This window comes from Mesoplodon mirus, assembly GCF_964341445.2.
Source record: "Mesoplodon mirus genome assembly, chromosome: 5".
Lineage (NCBI taxonomy): Eukaryota > Metazoa > Chordata > Mammalia > Artiodactyla > Ziphiidae > Mesoplodon > Mesoplodon mirus.
Genome location: NC_138980.1, coordinates 12,596,267 through 12,620,465, shown reverse-complemented (window position 1 = coordinate 12,620,465; position 24,199 = coordinate 12,596,267). Strand labels below are relative to the sequence as shown.

The following is a 24,199-nucleotide window of genomic DNA, read 5'->3' as shown; positions in this document are numbered from 1 at the left end:
GCATCGATTTGAGTCTTGCAGAAGGACCACCCCCAAGTATAGGGACTGTTGAACGTGGAGAGGGGAGCCTCTGCTTTAAGGCTCACTCACTGTCCAAACGAGGACTTGCCCCAGGCCCGGTCAGTCCTCTGATTCTACCACTGTAACTAGACTCGCTCTGGCTTCCCAGCCTCAGCCTCTCCAGTGAACAGTGGCCAAACCAAAATCATCTTTGCCTACAGATATTTTCCATGTTTCACATTTAATCTCTCTCCAAGAGCCCCCAGCCAGACTGTCCACGTCTGAGCAGTGAGGATGTTTGCAGAGTTAGTCTGAGTTTGGTCTCAGCCCATGGCCCTTTGCTCAGGGAGGTGGATCTGGAAAGACACTGAAATCATCCCTGCTGGCTGGATCCCCAGGTATGGGATAAGGTCCTGAGAAGGCCATTGGGTTGAGTTTACCTTTTGGACCACAGTGTCCACATTTGAAAGACTAACCACAGGTTTGCGATTCTTACCTCACTTTGAAGAAACAGTCATAGTGTGAAAACTTACACAGTGTCTTTAAAATGTTTGAATTTACTTCTGTTAGCAATTTGGTGTGACCACCAGAGAAAGTGATTAAGATTCTTATGACTCTTTGAATCTTGAGTTAGTTTGCTAATATGTTTATCTTCATTTGGCTTTCTAAATAAGCTCCTTCCTTGCCATTTTCTTGTTTTTTTTACCACTTTGTGATAGATTCACATGGGTTCTCACCTCAAACAAAACTAAGACTCCAAAATATGTAGTAACTTATTCACTTTTTTTCTAATGAGATAAGTTTTATTTGCATGTTCTTTGGACATAAAAGCTGTTTGAAAAGGCCTTGGATGTCGCTGTTGATGGCTCTGTTGACACTTGGACAACATCAGTGCCCCAAATGAGGAAATTCTGTCACCTTTTCCCTTCCCACTTGGTTTTGATAGTGACTTCCAGCCACTTGAGAAAGAAACGAAGGTGTGTCTACACGTGGTATCCAAGCCCCAGATAAAAGCCCAAAACCCTGGAATGTCATTCAGACATTGGACTCCCTGAAAAAGTAGTCCCAGTGTTTGCTCTTTGCATTCCAGTGGCATATTTTCATGTGTGATTGATTCTGAGAGCAACTCTGTCTCTGAAAGACTAAGGATGAGGGGCGGACAGAGCAAGTGGAACAATCTAGAAATGGTCAGGTCAAGGGTAGGCTCTCTCCTCTTGGCTGAATGTTTAGCCAGCGGCAGCTGTGTCTCCCAGCTGAGGGCCGATGTTAGCTGGTGATGATTTTTCAGGTAGCTGATCAGGTAACGCTGCCTCCTTGGGAAGCTGGTTAAGAGACACAGAAGCCCAGGCAGCTGCTGACACTGACATGAATTGACCATTGTGTTCTGGTCCCACAGGCCCGCACTCGGAGCCTCCATCCTGCAATGCCAACTCCATCTCCTGCCCCTCAGCCTGCACTTGCAGTAATAACATCGTGGACTGTCGAGGGAAGGGCTTGATGGAGATCCCCGCCAACTTGCCAGAGGGCATCGTTGAAATGTAAGTGCCTGTCTGCTGCCCTCTGTCCCTGGCCAGTTGGCCTCTTGGTCTCAGCCAGTCCCCCACAGGCTGGTGGCATGCTGGGCTGTTAGAGCTGACTGTTGAAAGCACTCAGCAATCTCTTTGCTCTCTTTCCAGGCTTTCCCAGGTATGATAGCTCAGGGGTCAAGAGCATAGATTCTAGAGCACAGTCAGCAAATGACAGCCCATGGGCCAAGTATGTCCACCACCTATTTTTGTAAATAAAGTTTTATTGGAACACAGCCACACCCATTCATTTATGTATTGCCTATGGCTGTTCTTGTAGGGCATTATTGAGTAGTTGTGACAAAGGAACTTACCGCCCACCAAGCCTAATATATCTTCTGTCTGGCCCTTTGCAGGAAAGGTTGGCCAGTCCCTGCCCTAGGGTCACCCCGGGATTATATCCTGGCTCTACCATGTACTAGCTGTCTGTGATTATGGGCAAAATAATTGCTCTCCCTCATCTCTAGTATTCTCATTTATAGTAATGTGATAATTATAGTATTACTGAACGGGTCATTGTGAAAACTAAATGAAATACCACATGTAAAGCACTTAATATAGCCCTTGACACAAGGGCAAGCCTTCTATAAAATGGTGGGGGGGGAGGAAAGTATACGAATAATGAACTGATTTCACAGCTACTATTACTGAGCAAGAGGCTGAGCTCTTAATCATTTCAAATCAGATTATTGTCGTCTAGATCAGACCTTTAGGTAATGCGACAAGATTGTGTGTGTCTATGTGTGTGCACGGGTATCCAAAAGTCCAGTAAAATTTGTTTGTCCGCGCAGCTTAATCTTGTCCACTCTTCTCTCATATGTTAGAAAATGACCAGTGTCTCATGCTGGATTGAGTAGAGGGTCAGTGAACATTGACCTGAAGATCACTCTTTACATGACAATCACTGTTTTCATTTCTACCTTCATCTTTAGATGGCTTTATTAAACACATGATTAGATGGACCCCCCCCAACTAGAAACATCACTGGATAAAATCCCTCCAGATAAAAGATATTGTATACATTTCCCTCACCTCTCTGCTGCATCATCTCCTCTCCCTCCTCTCCCTCCCCTCCCCCTCCTCTCCTTCCTCCTCCTCCCTTTTCCCCTCCCCCCTTCCTCTTTCTCCTCTTCCGCAGGCCCTTCTGTTCCCAATGCATTCCAATAGATGACCCATTGACCCTTTCATTCATTCATGCATTCATTCAGCAAACATCTATTGTGAGCCCACTGTGGTCCAATCATTGTTCTGTGCTTAGGGAGCAGCAGTGAACAAAAGAGACCAAATTTCTGCCTTTATGGTGCTTGCATTCTAGTTGAGGGAAGAGTGCAACAAACAATAAACAGAACAAAGTGAATTAGAAAGAATTATTATGTTAGAAGATGGTAGGTTCTGTGGAGAAAACTAAAGAAGTGAGTCAGAGAAAAAGCGAGTGGGTATCTGGAGGAGAGTATTGCAAATAGAGGGGACTGCATGCACAGAGGCCCTGAGGTAGGACTGTGCCTGGTATACCAGAAGGCCAGTGCGGCTGGAGTGGAGTGAACACAAGGAAGAGTGTCAGGGGATGAGGTCGGAGGGGTAATGAGGGGCCAGATCATTTAAATGACTTTGGTTTCACCCTGATTGAGATGAGAAGAAACATATAACTTACGGCAGGGGAGCCTTTGTTTCTTCTCTCTTCAGTTGCTTCGCCAGCTTTCCTCGGATTCCCTTTCAAACATCCTTCCTCAGCCCCCATGGACACAACCCACGCCTCCACGCCCTTCCCGCAGGCAGCAGCGAGTCCGCCACGTGTGTTTGTTTGGCCCTGACGTCCACACCTTCTGTACCTTACTCCACCTGCACTCAGCCGGCAGTCTTCTCTTAGCAAAAACCAGCAGTGAATTAATTCCCTTTGTGTTTTCCTGTGACTCGCCTTCACTCCCTGTGGTCCGTGGCTCCAGCCGTGGAGCGCGCTTACTTCCCGGGACTTCACTTAGACCTCACGCCTGTCCCGCCCATCCCCACCCCCGCCCTCCGTCCCCCATTGCCCCCTACGCCTGTCCCTCCTCTCTGCCCTTCCTGTACCCTTCCCCCATCTCTTTTTCTCCCTCCCTTGACCCACCCGCCCCGCTTCTTTCTCTCTCTGCACCCACGGTCTTCCCACCTTCCTCCCCAGCCCCGGTCTCTTTCTCTACCCAGTTAACCCTGTGCTCCACATCACAAGAGCCATCCCCTCCATCCATGCCAGGGTAGGACTCTGGGCCTCCCAACAAGGGTGTCAAGACAGAATCCCCGCCAACACACATCTCATTTCACATTCCCATAGCACCTTGCTTTCTTTCTCTGCCCCGCCTTGTTCCTTTCCCATTCCGTCTGCCAGTTTTTATCTTTTCTCTTTGGCAACCACAGACCTTCCGCTGACCAGGTCTCAAACCACAGCTGTCCCCGCCCCAGCCCTGATTCAGGAGCTTGGGCCTGCCCGCCCTCCTCTCCCACTCCACATCCCTATACCTCCAGCCTGGGCCTCACGGGCATACAGCTCAGGTGTCTGGGGGAGAGAAATTACAGACGTCCCCACTGGAGATGCGACCCATGGAGGCCAGACCATACCTGGGCCGTTGGGCTCATACCTGGACATTGAATTTTAAAAGGAACGTTGACAAGCTAGGCTAGTTATTTCTGAAAGGCTGTCTGATTATTACTGAGTTTTTCCTTAAATGAGGTCAAGTAAGAACAACAAGAACAGGGCTTCCCTGGTGGCGCAGTGGTTGAGAGTCCGCCTGCCGATGCAGGGGGCACGGGTTCGTGCCCCAGTCCGGGAAGATCCCACATGCCATGGAGCGGCTGGGCCCGTGAGCCACGGCCACTGAGCCTGCACATCCGGAGCCTGTGCTCCGCAGTGGGAGAGGCCACAACAGTGAGAGGCCCATGTACCGCAAAAAAAAAAAAAAAAAAAAAGAATAACAAGAACAATGTGATATTTTTCCATTGAGCAAAAATATTCCATTTCAAGAAGTGTCCTTTATTTTAAATTTCTAGACTTCCTTACTCTGTTATCATTGTTGTTAAAAATACCCTTCATTTTATAAAATGATGGCCACTGAAGGATGAGTATGTGTGTGTAATATAAATATGTGTTTAATCATGTGTCATTATTATATAATTATAAATATAAGTCTATATATAAATGTTATGTATAACAGACACACAGAGATTGCCTTAATTGACAAAATAAGAGGTCTGTAACCACCTAGCCTATGAAATCCAGAAGTCTGGGAATGGCCAACCTAGCTAGAGCACTTCTAAAAATAAGCAGCCACAAACAACAAGCAGGGTCTTAAGAGTGTAGACCGTGAATTCAGGCAGACCCACATTTTAGCTCTGCCCTGCCTTTTAGCCATTGGCAAATAACATTTCTGAGTCTTGGTTTACTCAACTGAAAAATTCAGAGGCTAGTGGTACCGTCTTAATGGTTTGTGTGAAAGTGAAATGAATATATGCTATCAGATGCTTACTATTGGGTCTGGCACATAGGATATCCTATGTTAGCAGCGACTGGTATTATTTTACTACAACTGCGGCTACCACCACCACTCTTATATTAGGCATGGTGAGAAGGGTTGGAAACCACATCACAGGGGCTGAAGCTACCTGCGTAAGATCCCTCCATAAAGCTCCTTCAGTTCTTTTGAAGATTACGGTTGAGAGAACAGGTTCAAGAATTAGGCTAGACACTTGCATTGTGAATTGAGCCTGGCAGTAGCTCATCTTCATGCAAATGTATGCAGACATGGAAATAAGGCTTCCCCTGCTGACCGGGCACACACGACCCACCAGACAGATTGCCTAGAACTTCTCTTGCTGTGCTTGCCTCATTCTCCTCTGTGATAAAATAAAGCTGAGACATTAAAGCAGATGAGGCAAGATTCTCTGGTTAGATACTGGGAGAGGTGACATGTAAGAGAGACCTTTGCAGAGGAAACCTGTTTGTTCCCTAAGGCAACGAAGCCCGTGCCTGGGGATCTGTGTGTTAGCCTAAAAGTCTTTTGAGCAGTTAAAATACATCCTCTTATCAATGAGAGAAGACCAGCAGGTGGGGGAGGTTGAAAGATGAGAAAGAGGGAGCAGAGAGTAGAAACTGTAGCATGCACCCCAAGATGCACAGGAAGTGTCTGATTGATCACCCCAAAGACATCTGAACGTGACTTCTCTTTTTACCATCAAGAATTCCACCTCCTGTCCATAGCCACCTATATAACCCAGATTTCTCCTTCTCCTTAGGGTCGCTTTGCACCACATCTGGTTCTCTGTCCCCTATATGTGCAATCCTTAGCTGGTAGTGATGCTCTTGAACCTTGGGAGGGGTTCTGCACTCCCCAACATTCAGGGAAAGGAAGGTCTATCTCTCATGCAAAGCAATCTGGCAGACTCTTTTAGATTTTTTTTCAAAGCCAAAGCAGCTCAGAGAAGTGTGCACTGGTCTCCCTGAATAGCAGCGCCAATTCCTCTAAAAACAGCTTTCTTCCAGAGAACCCACAGTGAGACAGTTCACTGCAGATTTTCCTCAAAACTGAGCTCCCACCAACAGCACTGTTCTTGCTGCTCCCTGTCGTTTCTCTGAACCCGCTCCAGCCTCCAGCAGGAATAGATTCTGGGAAGAGCCAGAGGCCCACACTTTCTTCTGTTCTGTGGTCTTCGTTCCGCCCTCCTGGCCTCAGGGCTCGAGAGGGGCCATCTGTACCTAGAACCTCATCTTCATCTCTGTCCCATCTTCTTCCGTTTTTGCTCTATACCTCCACTTAGTGTCATCCCGAGTCTCATGCCCTTGGCTATAACAGGTAAATTTAGTTGCCAGAGAAAGGTTGTGGATGGACGTAAACGTCAAATCATAAATCAAAAGCATCTAGGGGAAAAGGTAGCCCCATTTTCCATCTAGCCTCACCTCAACCCCATTGTTTATCTGAGGTGGGGAGATAAACAATGGTTTATCTGCTAAACAAAGCAAATATGCCCCCATGATACTGGTCACCAGGGACATTTTTAAAAAGAGAGAGAAGTTTAAAAAAAAAAAGCAGCCAGCAGAGCAAAAGGGCTGGAGGGCTCTGGAAATCATCAGCATCTGGGATTCTTTTCCTTTTTTTTAAAATTGAAGTATAGTTATTTACTGTGTTGTGCCAGTCTCTGCTGTACAGCAAAGTGACTCAGTTTTACACATATATACATTCTTTTTTTATATTCTTTTCCATTATGGTTTATCCCAGGATATTGAATATAGTTCCCTGTGCTATACAGTAGGACCTTGTTGTTAATCCATTCTAAATGTAATAGTTTGCATTTACCGACCCCAAATCCCCAGTCCATCCCTCTCCCTCCCCCACCTCTCCCTTGGTAACCACAAGTCCGTTCTGTATGTCTGTGAGTCTGTTCCTGTTTGTAGATAGGTTCATTTGTGCCATATTTTAGATTCCACATGTAAGTGATATCATATGGTATTTGTCTTTCTCTTTCTGACTTATTTCATGTAGTGTGATAATCTCTAGTTGCAGCCACGTTGCTGCAAATGGCATTATTTTGTTCTTTTTTATGGCTGAGTAATATTCCATTGTATATACGTACCACATCTTCTTCTGAGGACACCAGGTTTCTGGGAGGCTGCCATGTGGAAGGAGGGGGGGTGGGGTGGGTTGGGGGCAGGTGGGATAAAGGTGAAGCTGATCAGGCAGCAGAATAATTAAGAACAGAGCCTTGTGGTAGATAGTCCTGGGTTTGGATCCCGGTTCTGCCTCTTTGGGTACCTTTCTTTACATCTCATGTTTCACTTAGTTCCCATCTTTGCAAAATGGGGCTCATCGTCCCTACTAGAGATTCTCCATGAAGATTAAATAATGTAACATAATTGTATAGAAAGTTAGCACAATGTTTGAAAGCTCCTAAGTGGAATCTAAAAGGAAAAAGCTTATGCACGTGTCACATCTGTGACATGATAAAATGCTTTAGTCTCAAGTTCTCATTTTTTTCTAAGTTGATGACAAAGATTTCTCTGTTGGAGGCATCTGAGTATATGCATATAATAAGAAGAGCAGGGCTTCCCTGGTGGCGCAGTGGTTGAGAGTCCGCCTGCCGATGCAGGGGACATGGGTTCGTGCCCCGGTCCGGGAAGATCCCACGTGCCGTGGAGCGGCTGGGCCCGTGAGCCATGGCCGCTGAGCCTGCGTGTGCGGAGCCTGTGCTCCGCAGCGGGAGAGGCCACAACAGTGAGAGGCCCGCGTACCGCAAAAAAAAAAAAAAAAAAAGAGCAAATCTGGCTCTGTGTCTGCACCTCTGTTTTCTGTAGGCAATGCCAGGTACTCTGCAAAGCTGGTTAGGAATGACTCATGTCACATATGCCCACCTGCCTCACCTCTGTTGTTATTATATTAGTGATACTACTTGCTTTGTAGTATTGTTGAAGGAATAAAATGAGCCAGTGTGTGAAGAGCACAGTGTCTGATATATAAAAAGCCCTCAGTAAATGGTAGATGTCCACCATTATTGCAACCAATATTCTAATCCAGCTCCAGAAACGCTTTATCAGGTGACTTGCTGCCATGGCCCTGCACTAGCTATGCCCCTGCCAGTCCCTCTGGCATCACGTTGACTTATGTATTGCTAGAAATATATTGTGTTCAGTCGCTTGTTTGTGAATGACAGATCATTAAGGAAGCACTGAGGAATTAGGGCAAATCAATACAGAACGCAAGTGGCTGAAATCTCCATCCGATGTTCGCATTGTTTCTACCAGTGCCGGAAGATGCTCAGGTGTTTGATTTGTATGTTTGTTTTTATGCTAGTTCTATTAAATCAGTTTGCAGCCTGAAGGATGTTTGCCAAAGAAAGACACATGTGCCAGTTAAGAGAGACCAAAGACAGCCGCTGGCTTCAGACACATCCCTAAATGTGACAGTTTTTGCTGATGCTGTTGCTGCTTTTTGTCCTTCACACTGAATTTTTGTCACTGGGAGTATGGATCTTTGCATGCTTGTTCCAAGCTGTGTAAAACCCACCAGAGGCTGCTGCTGTGTAGAGCCTGTGTGTGTGCCCACACACGTGCGTGGGCACACACACCCCAGACCTCCTCCCTTGACCGAGGGGCAGTTTTCCTGAGGATGAGCGGGCAATGACTCAAGGAACGGAGGTGCCTCAGCAGCAAACGGTATTCAGCAAAGCTCAGTGACTGAGAGTGCAGGCTTTCCAATTGGATGAACTTGAATTTGAGTCCCGGCTGTAGATCCTCCTGGCTTTGTGAATACGGACAAGTGACTTAACATCTCTGAGCCTCAGTGTTCTCATGTTTAAAGTGGGAGTAGTGATGACAAACAGGATCTGCCTCAGAGAGGTGTCAATACTAAGTTAGATATACGGTGCAAAGCTCTTGGTCTGATGCCTGACTTACAAGTACAAGCTGATACGTACTAGCTCTTACTGTTATTATCCTCACCCTTGCCTTAACTTTACACCTGAAGTACACTGACAAGCTCTAAGGCCCCCTGGGGCAAGGCTAACCCACATCATGTCCTGGCCTTGGCACCCTGTAAGGGGTTGCATGTCCAGCGGGTACCCACAGCAGCATAAGAGGCAGAGAGACTGCAGAAATAAAGACCATCCCCAGAGTGTGCAAGGGTAAAGAGTACAGGATACACAGCAACGTCCCTGCCAGGGTTAACAGGCTGAGATGGGAATTCTTTGTTCTTTGTTCAAAGCCACACCTTTGCGCTCTATTTGCATATTTTATACATATATTGTTATATATATGTGTGTGTTTGTGTGTATATGTACACACACACATGCATCTATATTCCATCTTCCCTCAATGCCTGCAGCCTTTTCACAACATACCTACTTCTGCAGAGACTGCATGATGTCTCAGAATGAGTACTGGGGTCTTCACCCCTTAAACTTTTCTGGGACTTTGGGAAAGCTATTTTAGTATATGGACTTCACTTTCTCTGTTTTCAAAAAATAGAGAAGGCAGTGCATCCAATGGACAGAAAGAGAAAGATGCCAGTTCTGCCACTTATTAGCTTTGTCACTTCGGATAGGCTCTTTGATCCATGTAGGTTTTATTTTCCTCGTCCACAGTGTAGGGCCGACACAGCTTGCCTCAGAAGTGTAAGGATTCACAAAGATAATAGACCTAAACCCACTCGATTCCATAAAGGACAACTCTTCTTGTTACATTAGCAATAAAATCTGGTTCTGTGATGGACCGTCTTGGGCTGGTCTCCATCACCAGGTTATTAAACTCCTTGGGGATAGGTATCACATCCTACTCACTGATTCATCCTTCCCTTAGCTCTTGCAGCCATACCTAAAGTGGACGTTATTCATTATGAACTGCACGGTCAGCCAGCTGACCTGACTTGCCTGGGCTCTTGGCCCGCAGCTGGGAGCAGTGGATCCGCTTGCAGAAACTGAGGGGATTGCCATCGTTACAGACAGTGGCTCTCTCCAGAGGCATCCTCCAGCCGCAATCCCCCTGCCAAAATGGCAGGTGAATCCCAGGATTCCTGGAGAGCATTTGCCACCCGACTGGCAGCCCCAGAGGTTCACGGAGCTGCTGCCTTGGCTGAGAAATCCCTGAACTCTGCTCAGCTGGAAAATGAGACTGTCCTTGGAACTCCTCAGTCAAGGCAGCCCGCCCGGGTCTGCTGCCCCTGTGGGTGGCTATATCCAGGAGCCTGCAGCCTATGCCCACGTGCTCGACAGAGCACACTCCCCGGCCCCTCCGGCCCCTCCGGCCCCAAAGAGGCTCTCTTAATAGACCGTGGCAGCCTCATTTGTAGACTCGATTCATCTGGCAGCCAAGAATGATCTGTCCTGATGCTCCCTCTCTCCTCTCACCCGCCCTTCCTCTTTCTCCCCCACCCCTTACCCCCTTCCTTCGGCCTGGAGAGTGATTTGTCTGTGTTATGGGTAGGCCTGACAAACCATTCCACATTAGCAGCTGAGATGTTGTTTGAAATGGGAAAATTGCTGGCAAACTGCTCCATTAGTGGTTCCAGTAACAAATACTCTCTTTCCCCCAATGAAGATGAGATTGCAGAGGCACAAATTAATACAACTGTCTCCCCTCTTCTGCAGCAGGGATTACTCTTCAAGATGAATGGGTTCATCCCAGCCAGAAGTGTGCATCCTCTAGATGGAGCCTCCAAGGGCGCCAGTTCCTCCCATCTCTGCCTTCTGCTCCCCCCCAGCCCTCCCCTTACACACACACACACACACACCATACACACACACACTTTTCTGTGTCTTCCCAGCAGAGGGTTTGGGGATCATCCATGCCAACTGAGGAAGTGATGAAAAGATCCACACCTCGGAGGGATGGGAGATGTGGACCAGGCCACCACTCATCACCTCTAATAGAGGGCCCCGCCTTCCGCTCATGCCTGTTTCCCACCGCACCTGTTCTTGGTGACGGGAAGTCATTTGATAGATGAGAGAATGAAGAATGAAAAGCCTTGCTCACGCCCCATGCTCCTCGTCTTCCAAGGAAGCTCTGGGCTCTGGGCCTGCAGCATCTCTTGTTCTTCCCAGAGTAATAGGAGAAACAGAGCAATTCAGCAGAGTCCGTAAGGCCATAAAGCTACAGATTGTAGCAGCAACCCAGGGGAGTGACCCATTCGGGGCCACTGGGGCCCTCAGGATATCAGGGAGCCAATTTGATGAATGTCAGGCTGGGAGCCTAGAGACTTGAAGGCTGTTTCTTCATCATATTAGAACAGCCAATGGAAAAACCCAGAAACAAATACTGAATCGTTAGGTTGTACACCTGAAGCTAAAGTTATATGTCAACTATACCTCCATTAAAAAAAGAAAAGCCCAGAAATGCAGTCTCTGCCTGTACTGCACCCCAGCAGCAGGATGGTGGAGGTTTTAACTGAATGGTGACATGCTTCCAGAACAGATAGGCATTGCTATCTGTCCATCTCTCTTTACTCTTCCTTCTCTTTATCCCTTTGACTTTTTCAGCATTCTGGTTACTTCCTACAGCATTTTCTGAAGATGACAACTGCCTCCCAAAGACAACTTATCATAAGCAAGGACAAATATCCTCAAGGAGAAGTCATCTTTTCTAGCTTTCTCCCAGGGGTATCAGACCCTGAGCTGGCCGCTCCACACACCAGAACACGAGTCTCAGGCTTTCGGACGGTGTTTACCACGTCTCCCTCATCTAAGAATGTATGCCACGTGATGGGAGAGACCATCCTGTCCTCAAGGCCCCCGGCAACCATTTGTTGATGGGTGGATGGTTAATTGACTCTTTTCTGCTGTTTCTCAGACGCCTGGAACAGAACTCCATCAAATCCATCCCTGCTGGAGCCTTCACCCAGTACAAGAAACTGAAGCGAATGTGAGTCTCCCCTGGAGAGAAATGGGCCCAAATGTTTTCAGTTCGGGGGGGACTCTGTGTAGTGGGCAGCCTGCCCAGATGAGAGGCTGCATAACAATCCTCAGGAGAGTGCAGTGTCAGACCTGGAACGGCTCCCAAGATGGGGAGGTAAGACAAGAGTGCTGCATTCAGATGGGGCAGTGTATGGGTTTAGGCACCTCATATCTAAGGGCGACTCCAACTAGAGTGAAGTAAAATTATCTGGGTGGGAGGTGGGGCCGTGTCAGCCTAAAACAATCCCATCTCACCATTTGATTGTCCCCTGGTTTGGGGAATATGGACCTCAAGTAGGAGCTTCAGTAGAGATGTGGCCATTTCCCTATATCATCCTACAGCACCGTCACCAACATCCCTACCACCATGCACGCATTCATCTAACAAATTCTTAGCCAATGTCCACCAGGGACAAAGAACTGTGCTGGGACCTGTGGGTAGAGGGTGAACTAAAACGAAGTCTCGTCTGATGGAGCTTGCATATTCGAGTGGGAGGGCACAGAAATAAAACCAAGTAAATGTCAGAAACTGACCAGTACTAGAAAGTAAAACAAAAGAAGGGAAGGGGCTAGAGATTGATGGAGGGGTGGTCTCTAGATGGGTGGACCCACGAAGGCCTCCGCGGGCAAGCGACCTGAATGAAGGAAGGGAGTGAGTCTAGAGGAATTCTCAGGAGCATAATGCGTGGATGGTTTGCAGAGTCGTGAGGAAGAATGGAGTGAATGAAGAGAAAGTGGTGGGGATTGTGTTGGAGATGTAGATAAGGGCCCCACGGTAAGGACTTTCTAATCTTTCTAAGTGAGATAAGAAGCTTTGGAACCTCCCTTGCCCATGATGATCCCCAGCATGGCCATTACCACCATATCCAATACCACGCCATCACTACAGCCTATCAGTACCTGCTGACACCAACACTGCAGTGTACCTTCCCTACTCCTTTGACAGCATCTGAGCCTCATGGCCCTCATCCCTGCCATCGTGATAACATCATCAGCACCACCCCTCCCCATCACATGACCACCCTGAGCACTGCTCTGTGAGTCACTCAGAGCGGGGTGCTCTGAAGGGAGGCTAGCAGGATTCAGAAACAACCCAGCCATTGCCATCACAGATATTAAGAGCCTAGGAGGCAGGCTCCTGTCCCTTTTCCAGGCTAAGAAATCATTTATTATAGCCCAGTAATCACGATGCTGCTTTCATTGCACTCACCTACTCTCTCTGGCCCCCGACACAGAGAAAAGAGAGAAGGCAGGTAGAAATATGCATGGACTTGGTCTTGTTCCCTTCCACCGCAGGCTGATTCATCAGTTTCCCTTGAGTAGGAGGGCCTGCATTAAAGAGGTTAAGTGTCTGCTTGCTCCTTTTATGTTAAAAATAAACATCCCCGTGAAACAGTGGCATTGGTACGCTTTACCCTCAGATCTTAGGAAGCCAACTTCCCATCTCCCTGGAAATCCAAACCAAACAAGATTTCCTCCTGGTACAGTTCCAGAAGTAGAAACCAACATAATGCGTCAGCCCTAAGCACATACTCCTTCCCTCCCTTTGGCAGCATTCCTGCTGGAGGAGCTGTATAAATATAGGCCTTAATATTTAAACCTTGGGCCATTAATCTCCTGGTCTCCCTGCTTCTCCAGCTCACTCTCCATGCCCCCCCAATTCATTTTTAAAGCCCAGCTTGATTATGCAGCCAGATAGTAATTTCAGTGAAAAATGGCAAGTTCTGTCAGTGCCCCAACCTATATCTCTTACATGATTTAAGTGACTGCTCTAATTTTTTGTGAAGTCCAGGTAATTTAGAGTGTGACTATGCTTTACTGTCCTTTCTCCATCCCACTGGAGTTGCCACGATCTGTGCATTCAAAATTCATAAGATCTTCTCCGTCACGACCTGGGAAGTAAATTTCATTTTTGATCACTTCTGATGCTATTGATATTTACTATGATGCCCTTTTTTACACCCCCCCCAAGGGGGATGGTGGTAGGAAAGAGAGACCACTTAAAAATTTTTCTGACTAACAGAACTTCAGAAATCCAGACTGAAGCGCAAGGGCTTTGGAGAAGTAGGGTCCCTGGTGAAAACAGAATTTAAAACCCTAAGGGTGAACTCCTCCTAGGTATACGTGACCAGTTTATCTCTAATATCTCACAGAAAAAAAGTTTTCCCTCAGCTATGAGTGAGCCGCATCCTCTTCTTATCTCCAATGACAAAAAGAAAAATAAAATTTCCTTGATTGAATGGCTTGATTGAATGTTGAATGGCTTTGTCCCTGAAGAGGATGAACTTCTAGCTGTCAGCTTAGTGTAAAAAAAGTACTTCCAGGTGAACACTAGTACCAAGATAGAGACGCCATCTGCAGGGAGGGTAGCAGACGTTTGAGAGGATGCCCCAGTCTTACAGGGTTGGTTAACCGAGAGCGCTGACACTTGAAGGTCAAACCTTCAAAGGTATTGAGTTCTTTCCCTCCCACGTTCTAAGGGAGAGCAATATTCCACAAGTTCCACCAGTTCCTAGTGTCTCATGCTTATAATCCCCGCTTGACCCTCGTTGGCACTGGAATTTACCACCTCTCTTCTGAACTGTCTGCAAAGGCCACTTCTCCGCCATCCAGTTTATCAAGCCCCAGGGGACTGGGGTAGGTTTGAGACTGACCAGATTCTGAAATACTGGTCTAAAGTATGACTCAGAAACCACCTGCCTGGGAATCATCTAGAGATTTGTTACGTATGCAGATTTCTAATCCCAGTTCTCCAGAGGGCCAAATCAGACCCTCTGTGGGTGCATTTTCATAAACACCCTAGTGAGGTTTGAGAATCACTGGTCATCGAGGGCGACCCAAACACCAGGAGTCAGCTCTGGGGCCACCTGATGTGGAGTGGGAGGGGTCAGGCGTGGAGATGGGTGGGCACCGAAGCCTTCCCCAGTCTACCTTCCTGTCCAGGGCCACCACCACCTTCTGCACCCATCACGGTGAAATGGAAGGGAGAGGAGATGCCAGCTCTGTACCCAAATCGCTGTGTCCAGTCACTTGTGGCTACAGGTCCTTTACCTGTGGCTGCTGTTCCCTTCCTGCAGAATGAAGAACTAAGATGAAGTGACCACCAGGGTCAATTCCCAGCTAAACTATCACTTCTCCAGTTTCCACTCCCCAGCGTCTCCAAATCACGAGACATCTCACCTTGTCCTTAGAGACGGGTGCATCCAGAAGTCTAGCTCTGAACTAAAAATGAATTTGTCCTGACAAGGCTAAAGCAGAGGGCTTCCCCACTGGTCACAGAACCTCCTCTGACATGGTAGAGGGCCAAGGACCTTGAAGGGACATCACATTAAAAATGTCAGGAAAAAAAAATAAACCAAAAAAATAAACAAATGAGGCTTTCTCACTAGTCTGATCCGAGCACCGACCCTGCACGCTTGCCTGAAATGCCTTGCTAGGCAGCCAGGCTGAGGGCGAGGCGAGCAAGATTAGGATAATCCAGAGCATTTGCTTGTTAAGACCCTTATACAAAAGCAGAGCTCTGAAGAAAAGGCCAGTGTAAACTGACTAGTTTGCGAGCACAATCTGTGGATTTGTTAGAGGCGATCCCGCCTGCTAAAGGGATAAGCTCAACAGCTGTGCCTAAGAAACCTTAACCTGTAGAGTATCTTTCAACTCACAGGTCTTGGAAACAAGGAGGGAAGGGAGCAGAGAACTAGGCAAAGGTTGTCGGGCGGCCCTTTGGAAGGATAGTAGAGGAGGAGAGAAACAGGCAGAAGGATTGAGCTTAAGAGGCTGTGGGGCTGGGGCGTCTGGCCTCTCTGGAGGCAATTGCTAAGGAATCTGCTTAGATGTTCTTGCTTCTCAATATTCCCTTCCCTCCTCCTTGTTGACCCTCCAAGACCCCAGCTCTCCCTCTTCTCCACAAAAGCAAAGACCCATTGATTTCTTTTGGTAAAGAAAAGGAACCAGAGAGGTTCATTGTAGCTGGAAATTGGAGCATCTCCCCTTCCAGGGACAGGAGCCCCGAGGCTGTCCCTGAGCTAATAACTCCTAAAGAGAAGTCTCCCTCCTCAGGAAAGTGTTAGCGAGACAGGTGCTCAGAAGACCCTGGGGTGCTGCAGAGTGAGAGGCCTCTGGGTCAGGGAGAGTCCTCTGTGCCAGCGAGGCCAGGTTAGCTGCCTTCTAACACACAGGAGCCTTCTCGCTCACATTATCCCAAAGCCCTGACCATCATCGCCCTGGGCTTGCTCCCATCTGAGGAGGACTGCCAGCGACAAGCCCACATCTCAAAGCCATCCCATGAGAATCTCATGATGTCTTTACATCACCCAGCCTGGAAGATGCACTGAACCAGACAGAGACTTAAGTCACTGCTCAAAACCTCCATTCAGGTCAGGAAGGAAAAGTCACTGGGGAGGTGAAATGACTCAGGACTTCTGGGGAGAAAAATAAGCATTTGCCAAGGCATGAGGCAAGAAAGTGAGGCTTACAGGATCCTTGGGCTGTGTTTGGGCAAGGCCAGCTTTTGCTCTGTTTATACTATAATTGCTTGGTCGTGAGACCTACGATGAGACCCTAATCTAACTGGCTTCCATTTCCCACCTGCAAAGTGAAGGCTCACGTGTGCATGGCCCTATGTCAAAGTCAAGGTGCCATGAGTGAGCATTCTTTGAAAGCCAAGAAGAGTGATACAAATACAGTGCATTTTATCATGCGGCAGTTGAACTGAATGATCCTCAAGCCCCTGCTCGCACACTACGAATAAATAAACTGATTAAGTGATGAATTCATCCTCACCATTTTGCATACCTGAAATGCTTGTGGACACACTTTAGGAATGGCCATAGCACACCTTGAGCAATGTTCTCAGAGTCTCTGGTTAATTTTTCAGAGACATCAGCAAGAATCAGATCTCGGACATCGCTCCAGATGCCTTCCAGGGTCTGAAATCGCTCACATCTCTGTAAGTGGGGAACAAAGCACGTGGGGTGTGGGTGGGAGCATGGGTGAGGGGAGCGTCCATATTTTTCAGGGGGTGTTTATCAAGGTTTTATGTTCCCTTACACACTTGTGGCAACCTGGTAAAAGAAACAAATATTTCTTCAGGGGAAATTGATCTTGGGGAATATTTCTACAACCCCCAATGCATTCTTTTGATTGATTAAGTGCCCAGCAGCCTTCCTGGTTATTGGCTTCTAATTCAAATGCATCTTCTCCTCTAACCGCACTCCCATCCCACATGCCTAGGCAGTGCTGTCTGGGTAACTGGAGGGAGAGAGTCATAATGTATGATTATTACCATGTGCCCATTTTACCCGTGCATGTGACCTTGTCAAGGAAGGAGCTCATTTTCTTCCTCTGATTTGAGGCCTTTTTCTCCAGACCAACCTCATGGCTATTGTCCTGAGAAAGCATCAACCCCATCCTATAAGCCTTTCTTTTCTTTGATTTTTAAACCCTAAAGCAGCCTAGTGGATGGAACCAAAGCTATGTCCACCAGGGGCTCAGAGACCCTCAGGGGCAGGGAAGTACAGAGCTTTGTCCTGATTTCTGCCAGTAACTTGCCCTGTGCGCATTCCCTCACAGGCAAAACGGGGACGATGACACCTTTCCTGCCTGACACACATTCATGATTACAGTCACAACAATCATTGGCAGTACTTATTGAGCACCTACTGTGTACCTGGTACTATTCTAGGAGGCTTGCAAGTTTCACCCTCACCATGACCTAAAATATAGGATCTATCCTCTTCTGTCTTTAATGGTTGGAGAAATTGGGTGATCTAAGCTCCACACAGACAGAGGTTTTTATTTCTTTTGATCCTGGCTGAATCTCTGGCACCTCACACAGTACCTGGCACGTAGTTATTGTGCCAAAAAAAAATGTGTTGAATAAACAAATGTAACTTATCCAAAGTCCATGGTAACAAGCGAGAGAGGCAGGATTTAGACCCAAGCAGTCTGACTCTTGATCCCCATGCTATGCTGCCCTCCTGAGATAACATAAAGAGTCTAAGGTACAACAAAGGTATCGTCAGTTGATATTTTTTGTACTATTTGGTGACTTGCCCACCCGGGCAAGAGTGAGGATGCTCAGAGGCAAGCTGTCCATGCTTTGTCTCTCTGTGCAACCGGTTTGTTTAATGGATAAGTGGGCAGGTAACAAGACACACATTCTTCCCCCACCTGGCCCTCTCCCACTGGGAAGGGGCTGGAGACAGGGAAGTTTCTTGATTCAGTTGTTGCCTGCTGCTGGCGGAGTAAAGTAGTTTCATGTATTGGGTAGAACATCTGGCTGGGATATCAAAGACAGGATTGTGTGTGAGATTAGTGTCTGCTTTTATTGCGCTGAAGATCACAGAGGAGAAGGGAGAGTGGCCATCTGCCACCGCGATCCTATCCCTGTCCCCACCCACCTGTTCCCCTTGTCTGCTGTCCCTCTGCTGGGATCTGGGACAGTCTGAGGACAGTGAGACGCTTCCTGTCTTGCAGGAAAAGAAATTCAAAATCTGGTTGCCAAACAGGAAATTGGCATGCCACTAGCCAATTCTGAAATATATCAGGTCATTGTTTAAGTGAAGTGCCTCTCACCCCCAATGCATGCATTTAGCCATTCAGTAGATGCCTACTGTGTATTGAGTAGCCTTACAGGCACTGAGAATGTGGCAGTGAACTGGACAGACAAGACCCTTGACCTCATGGAGATTTGAATACCAACACACCCAATCCAAAGTCAGGAATGGCCAACGTAAAGAGCAGGAAAGCCTTTACCCCAGACCTGTTCATTCTTTTTTTTTTTTTTTGGCTGCGCTGGGCCTTTGCTGCTGCGCGCAGGCTTTCTCTAGTTGCGGTGAGCGGGGGCTACTCTTTGTCGCGGTGCGTGGGCTTCTCATTGCGGTGGCCTCCCTTGTGGCGGAGCATGGGTTCTAGGTGCACGGGCTTCAGTAGTTGTGTCATGTAGGCTCAGTAGTTGTGGCTCGCGGGCTCTAGAGCGCAGGCTCAGTAGTTGTGGCACATGGGCTTAGTTGCTCCGCAGCATGGGGGATCTTCCCGGACCAGGGCTCGAACCCATGTCCCCTGCAGTGGCAGGCGGATTCTTAACCACTGCGCCACCAGGAAAGCCCAGAGCTGTTCATTCTTTCAACAGATATTTATTGTGTTAGATCCTATTCAGATTTCAACTCTAGGGACCCAGCCATGAGCAAGCCACATGATGTCACCACACACAGAACCTATACTCAAGGGGGCCGGTGCGGGAGGCACAGAAAACGTTTAAAATAAATAAATGTATAAGTAATATAATATGACGTAATGAAAAGGAATGAAGAAATAAAAATAGAGTGACAGGTGGTAGAAAATGTTGACTAAGCTATTCAAGAGAAGCTTCCCAAGGACGAGGCATTTGAGCCCAGACCTGAAAGGTGGGAAGGAAAGTCAAGGAAAGATCTGGGGATAAAGCCAGACAGGTCTACACCCAGGTGCCCCGAGGTGGACCCACAGCCCACGTCAGGCTGCCGGAGAGTGGTTTTGACCCACTGAGGCTTAGAGACGACCCATACGGACACGTGATTTGAGGAGCCCCTCTCCCCCGCCAGCCCTGTTGTCCCTCCGGCTTCTGCTACACTGGAGGTTCTAACATCAGCGAACAGACAGTGACACGACTGCATTTGACACAGTGAACAGTGGGACATTAATAATATGAATTACAAATGCAGGCCTGAGCCATTGTGCTGACTTTTATTTAGCCATTAGTTTGTTGAAACATTCATGAAACACACCCACAAGCTGAAGGGGACGCTCACTCTTCACTCCTGGTGGCGTCTGGAAAATGGGGAGTTGGGTTTATCACTCCCATTGACTGTTTCCTCACCCTACCTAATGTTTGGCCTCCTCGATGACACATCATAGCCTGGATTTGCAATCTGAGCGGGGGTCGAATCCTGCATTCATTCAAGGCACTCCAGAGCTTGAGAGGGAATTTTTTTTTTTTAATTCTTCTTAGCTAAGTTCCCTCCATCTCGAAGGAGGCTGGACCCAAGAGACAGCAAAGTCTGTGCCATGGATGAGAGCAGAGAGAGGCCAGCAGTGTCTTCGGGGGAGGCAGACCCAGTACACTTCTTCCCCAAGCCTTACAGGTCACCAGAGACCAGCCCTTGAATAGGACACCCAGTGTGAGGGACTCTGTAGGCTGGAAGAGAGAAGGGTAAAAGAATTCTGAGTTCCTTGGCTCTTGGAGCTCAGAGGATAGGAAAAAGGGCTATAATGTAGAAGCTGCTGGTACCGCGACAACAATTCCTTGCTCCCTAGTTTTTCCTAAAAGCCAGTCCTTGACTCAGCAGTCCCTGAGCCATCTGGATAGGACCCCAGATACCCAAAGCCCTGTCTAGATGGATGATTAAAGGACTCAGCTCAGGAATTCCTAGGATGCAACAGGATATTAAAAGGAAACATTCTATAGGCTGGGTTCAGCCTGATCAATACCCATTGAAGACAAGAAAACACAGGGCCGGCCAGCTTCCCACACATCTTATTTATTGCTGGGGTGTGAGTCATATTAGCAGCTCTGGGAGACACCACAAAGGGATTGCGTCTTCCTATTGTGGATGATTTATTGAGCTGGGCTGCCCAGGGGTAGAACAGGATGGAGCCCATTTCTCCTCGCCTCCTGGACAGCCTGCCCCTGCAGCCCCCAGTGGCACTAGCCCACTGTCTCACTGGTGGGGAGAAGCTGAGGCAGGCTGGGGAAGCCAGTGCTCTGAGATGCCCCCCAGAGTGGGCCAAGCTGGTGGCCTCCTACTTGAAGGAGTTCCAGTGGCCTGTCATCTGCAGTGACCACTGTCCTCTCTGCTCTTTTCCAGGGTGCTCTATGGGAACAAGATCACCGAGATTGCCAAGGGATTGTTTGACGGGCTGGTGTCCCTACAGCTGCTGTGAGTAGGAACTTTGTCACTAATCGTGTCTCTGGAACTGTTTGCAGGCTCTTTCCTGCAAACTTTGCGCCATGCTCTGTAGAGTTCTTCCTTTGACTTTATGCCCATTAAAAGGAAAAAAAAATTTTTTTTTTGAGCTGTCCACCCCGTACCTCCATCACCTCTTCTTGGTGGAAGGAGAGCCAGGGAGTTGGCAGAGGAAGGCTAAGGTCAATGTAAACGAGCTAGATGATACAGCTCGGGAGCCTGGCCCAGGTATGAATCACTAACCTCAGGCTTGGGGGGCTAGAAATTAAGCCAGAGGTGAATCCTACAAAGGGAAGCATGGGGCAGGGGTGTGCTCGGAATTTAGGGAACTAAAATATTCATACACCGTATTCCAATACGAAAGCTGAAACAGAGCTGCCGGTAGACAGGAGACCTTGAAGAAGTGTAGGGGTGGGACAGTGAAATAATTAGAGAAGAACATGATCAGTCACCGGTATGACTCTATCTGGGTAAGATATGGCTGAGATGGGAAGCATTTATTTAATTTAAAGGAAGATTTGTTGCCTCAAATTTTAAGCTCTGGGATTATTTATTTGCATGTATTTCATTGTGGTCATTTGAGCTTAAATGTTTGAAGAAGATAAATGAACTCTGATGTGGAGAGGCCAGGAAAGGAATTCAGCTCATCCTGTATTTTAAGATTTTATGATTGGGGGAGAATTATCTCTGGTTTGTGATCAGGTAGCCATAGTATCTACACGCATGTACTATGGGTGTGGGGAGTGTGTGTGCGTGTGTGTGTGTGCGTGTGTGCACATGCATGTCCATGTCTGCTCAGGGACCATCACGATTCCTATTGGTATTAGGAATCGATCTTGAGTATCCTGTGAGCAATGGAAGATACCAAGTTTCAGAGGGGTAAATGACTTGCCCTCAGTCACACAGCAAAATAGGTGTGGTCCTGTGGCTCAGAAGCCTCCCAGACCTCTGAATAGCACAAGATGTATGTTCCCAGAGGCGTGCATATGAGTACAGATGAATGTGTGTGCGTGTGCATGCACATTTGTATGCGTGCCATTGTAAAATCACCTCCAAGTCACAGGCAGGAAGGAACGGGCCTGGGGCCTCCCTGCTCCCGTGGGCAGTTAACTCTGGGTGAGTATCACCATTTTGAGCGGAGGGAGTTGAGTAGCTGGGAATACAGACAAAGCATCCCCCCTTCTCTCGAGACCGAGGGTTGACACAACTCAGGCCACCTCACTTTCCAGAAAGAACCAGCAACTGTAGCCGTCATTGGGCTTTGACCTGCTGTTGAGCAGTTAGAAAGCAGGTCCTGATTAGATCTAATTTAGCGTTCAGCCCACGGTAGATTGGATTTCTCCTTGTTAGACTGGAGACACTCTGATAAGAAGGCTCTGATTAGAATACCCTGCTAGTCTGGGAAATTTCCTGTCCTTTGACTCGAAGACTTTTTGCAAGAGGTTTGTGTTTTTTTCTTCTCTCTCCATCTCTCAAGTTATGGGTGCATCACAAAGCCAAGCTGTCTCTGCCACCCAAAATGATCTTGGATGTTTCCTTTCTGGCGCTTGGCATGATGCTACCGGGAGTAAAGCAGGTGCATTGTAGTTGGTTGTCCTGGCTGCCCATCTCCCCTTTCCCTGTTTCTCTAAACTTTTCAGCTATTCCACCACACTTGCCCAGCCTGTTCTGTACCCAGCCCTCCTGGGTCATTCTCTTGCCCTGTTTATTCGGGCAGATGGCCAATGCTGATAGGAGAATGTCTCAGTCTTCAGAGTTTCTCAGAGGCTGCAACAAATGGGTCTCCATGGACAAGCTTCAGCAGTCCTGGGAAGGACCCGCAAACCCCTATCGTCTTGGTGTCAGCCTCACAAGAGTCACCTCCTTTAGTTGGACTTCCAAAATCTTCAGGGCTTCCAGGACAGCCTCTCACCCAGCTGGTATGGAAACCTGTCCCACGCACCCTGGGACAAATCCTACTGCTCTTTTGCTGATAAGTTTCTGTGATAAGTTGTCTCAGTGTAGTTAGAAGGTTAGGAAGCTCTTTCTTATACTAAACCCCAGTAATGGCTTCTGGGAAACTCAGAAAAGGCTATTCTCACATTCTTCAAGTGTTTGAAAATAGCTAGTATGTCTCCCTGTAATTAATCCTAAACAGGTTCAGTTCCTGCAGACTTTCATTGTATAAACACACATTTATTATTAGTAACAACCCTTTTGATCTTCGGGGGATGCAAGGGAGCCTGTCAGTTTCCTTCCTTAAAACAGGCTACTGGGACACGAGTCAGGTGCCCAGTAGGGCAAGAAGTGTGTTTAGAGACTCCCTCCTAAACTGCAGAGAACTGAAATTTCCCACATAGAGACATCTCAGAATCCAAGGTTAGGACCAGACATGCCACTGGGCATGCGCGCCCACTCTGATCACCCGAGAAGTGACCTGTCCTCTTCTCCCAGGCTCCATCCTTGCCCTTCCTCACCCGAAACAAAGTGAAAGCTTAGCTATTCGCCGTTCCCCTGCCCACCCTGGCTCCTGGGTTTCTAGGATGTGAGTGGAGATGATGATCCTGAGTGCAGCCAGCCAGAGTGCCCCCAGATATGTCACCTTGCAGCTCAGGGGTCAATCCTCCCCAAGGCAAGGAAAGCAAGCAGTCAGTGTGTCTCTGGAGCCATCACTTTCCCCTCTGATGGGTAGCAGTGAGCTGCGCCGTTACAGCTCCCCCGGGGGATCTGCACATGCAGTTAGTGCTCATTGATTGCATGGGATGCACGGAAGAGGGATTCAAGTGGGGCAGGCAGTCATTTGAGGTGGAAGCTTTCATGTAAATGCTGGCTCCGGTCGATGTTAAACCTGCTCCAGGAGGTCTTAACCAAACCAGACTGTCTTAGGGCTGGAATAAGTTAAGACAGCCCGGCACCTGTTGTTTGATTTTCTTGGAAGGCAGACAAACCACTGGAGCATCTTGGAGTTTTCCAAGCAACATGCCAGTTACAGGGCAGTGAGCAAAACTCCGCTCCCTATAGCTCACTTTCCCTCACCAGCTGTTTTGCAAGTACAACTACTGCTGATGATGATAACAGCTACCATTTATTGAATACTTAATATGTTCCAGAACCTGTGCTAAGCAATTTCATGTACATCATCTCATCTAACCTTTACAACCATGCTAAGAGAAAGGTATTGTTCAGAGGCCCATTTTATAGATGTAGAAGCTGAGCAACTGATGGGTTAAGTAACTTGGCCATTGTCTCTCAGCATGTAAGTGATGGAGCGTTGGAACCCAAGCAGTCTGAATCTGGAGTCCACACCAGAGA

General features: G+C 47.8%; 1 protein-coding gene across 1 annotated transcript in view; it reads left to right on the top strand.

The window, feature by feature from the left end:
• Positions 1–24,199, top strand: part of SLIT3 (slit guidance ligand 3) — a 616,238-nt gene that overhangs the window by 483,796 nt on the left and 108,243 nt on the right. Inside the window, exons 9-12 of the mRNA XM_082622425.1 lie at positions 1,397–1,538; positions 11,866–11,937; positions 16,843–16,914; positions 20,810–20,881. Coding sequence (XP_082478551.1) covers positions 1,397–1,538; positions 11,866–11,937; positions 16,843–16,914; positions 20,810–20,881 — 358 coding nt within the window. The remainder of the gene's footprint in view (positions 1–1,396; positions 1,539–11,865; positions 11,938–16,842; positions 16,915–20,809; positions 20,882–24,199) is intronic.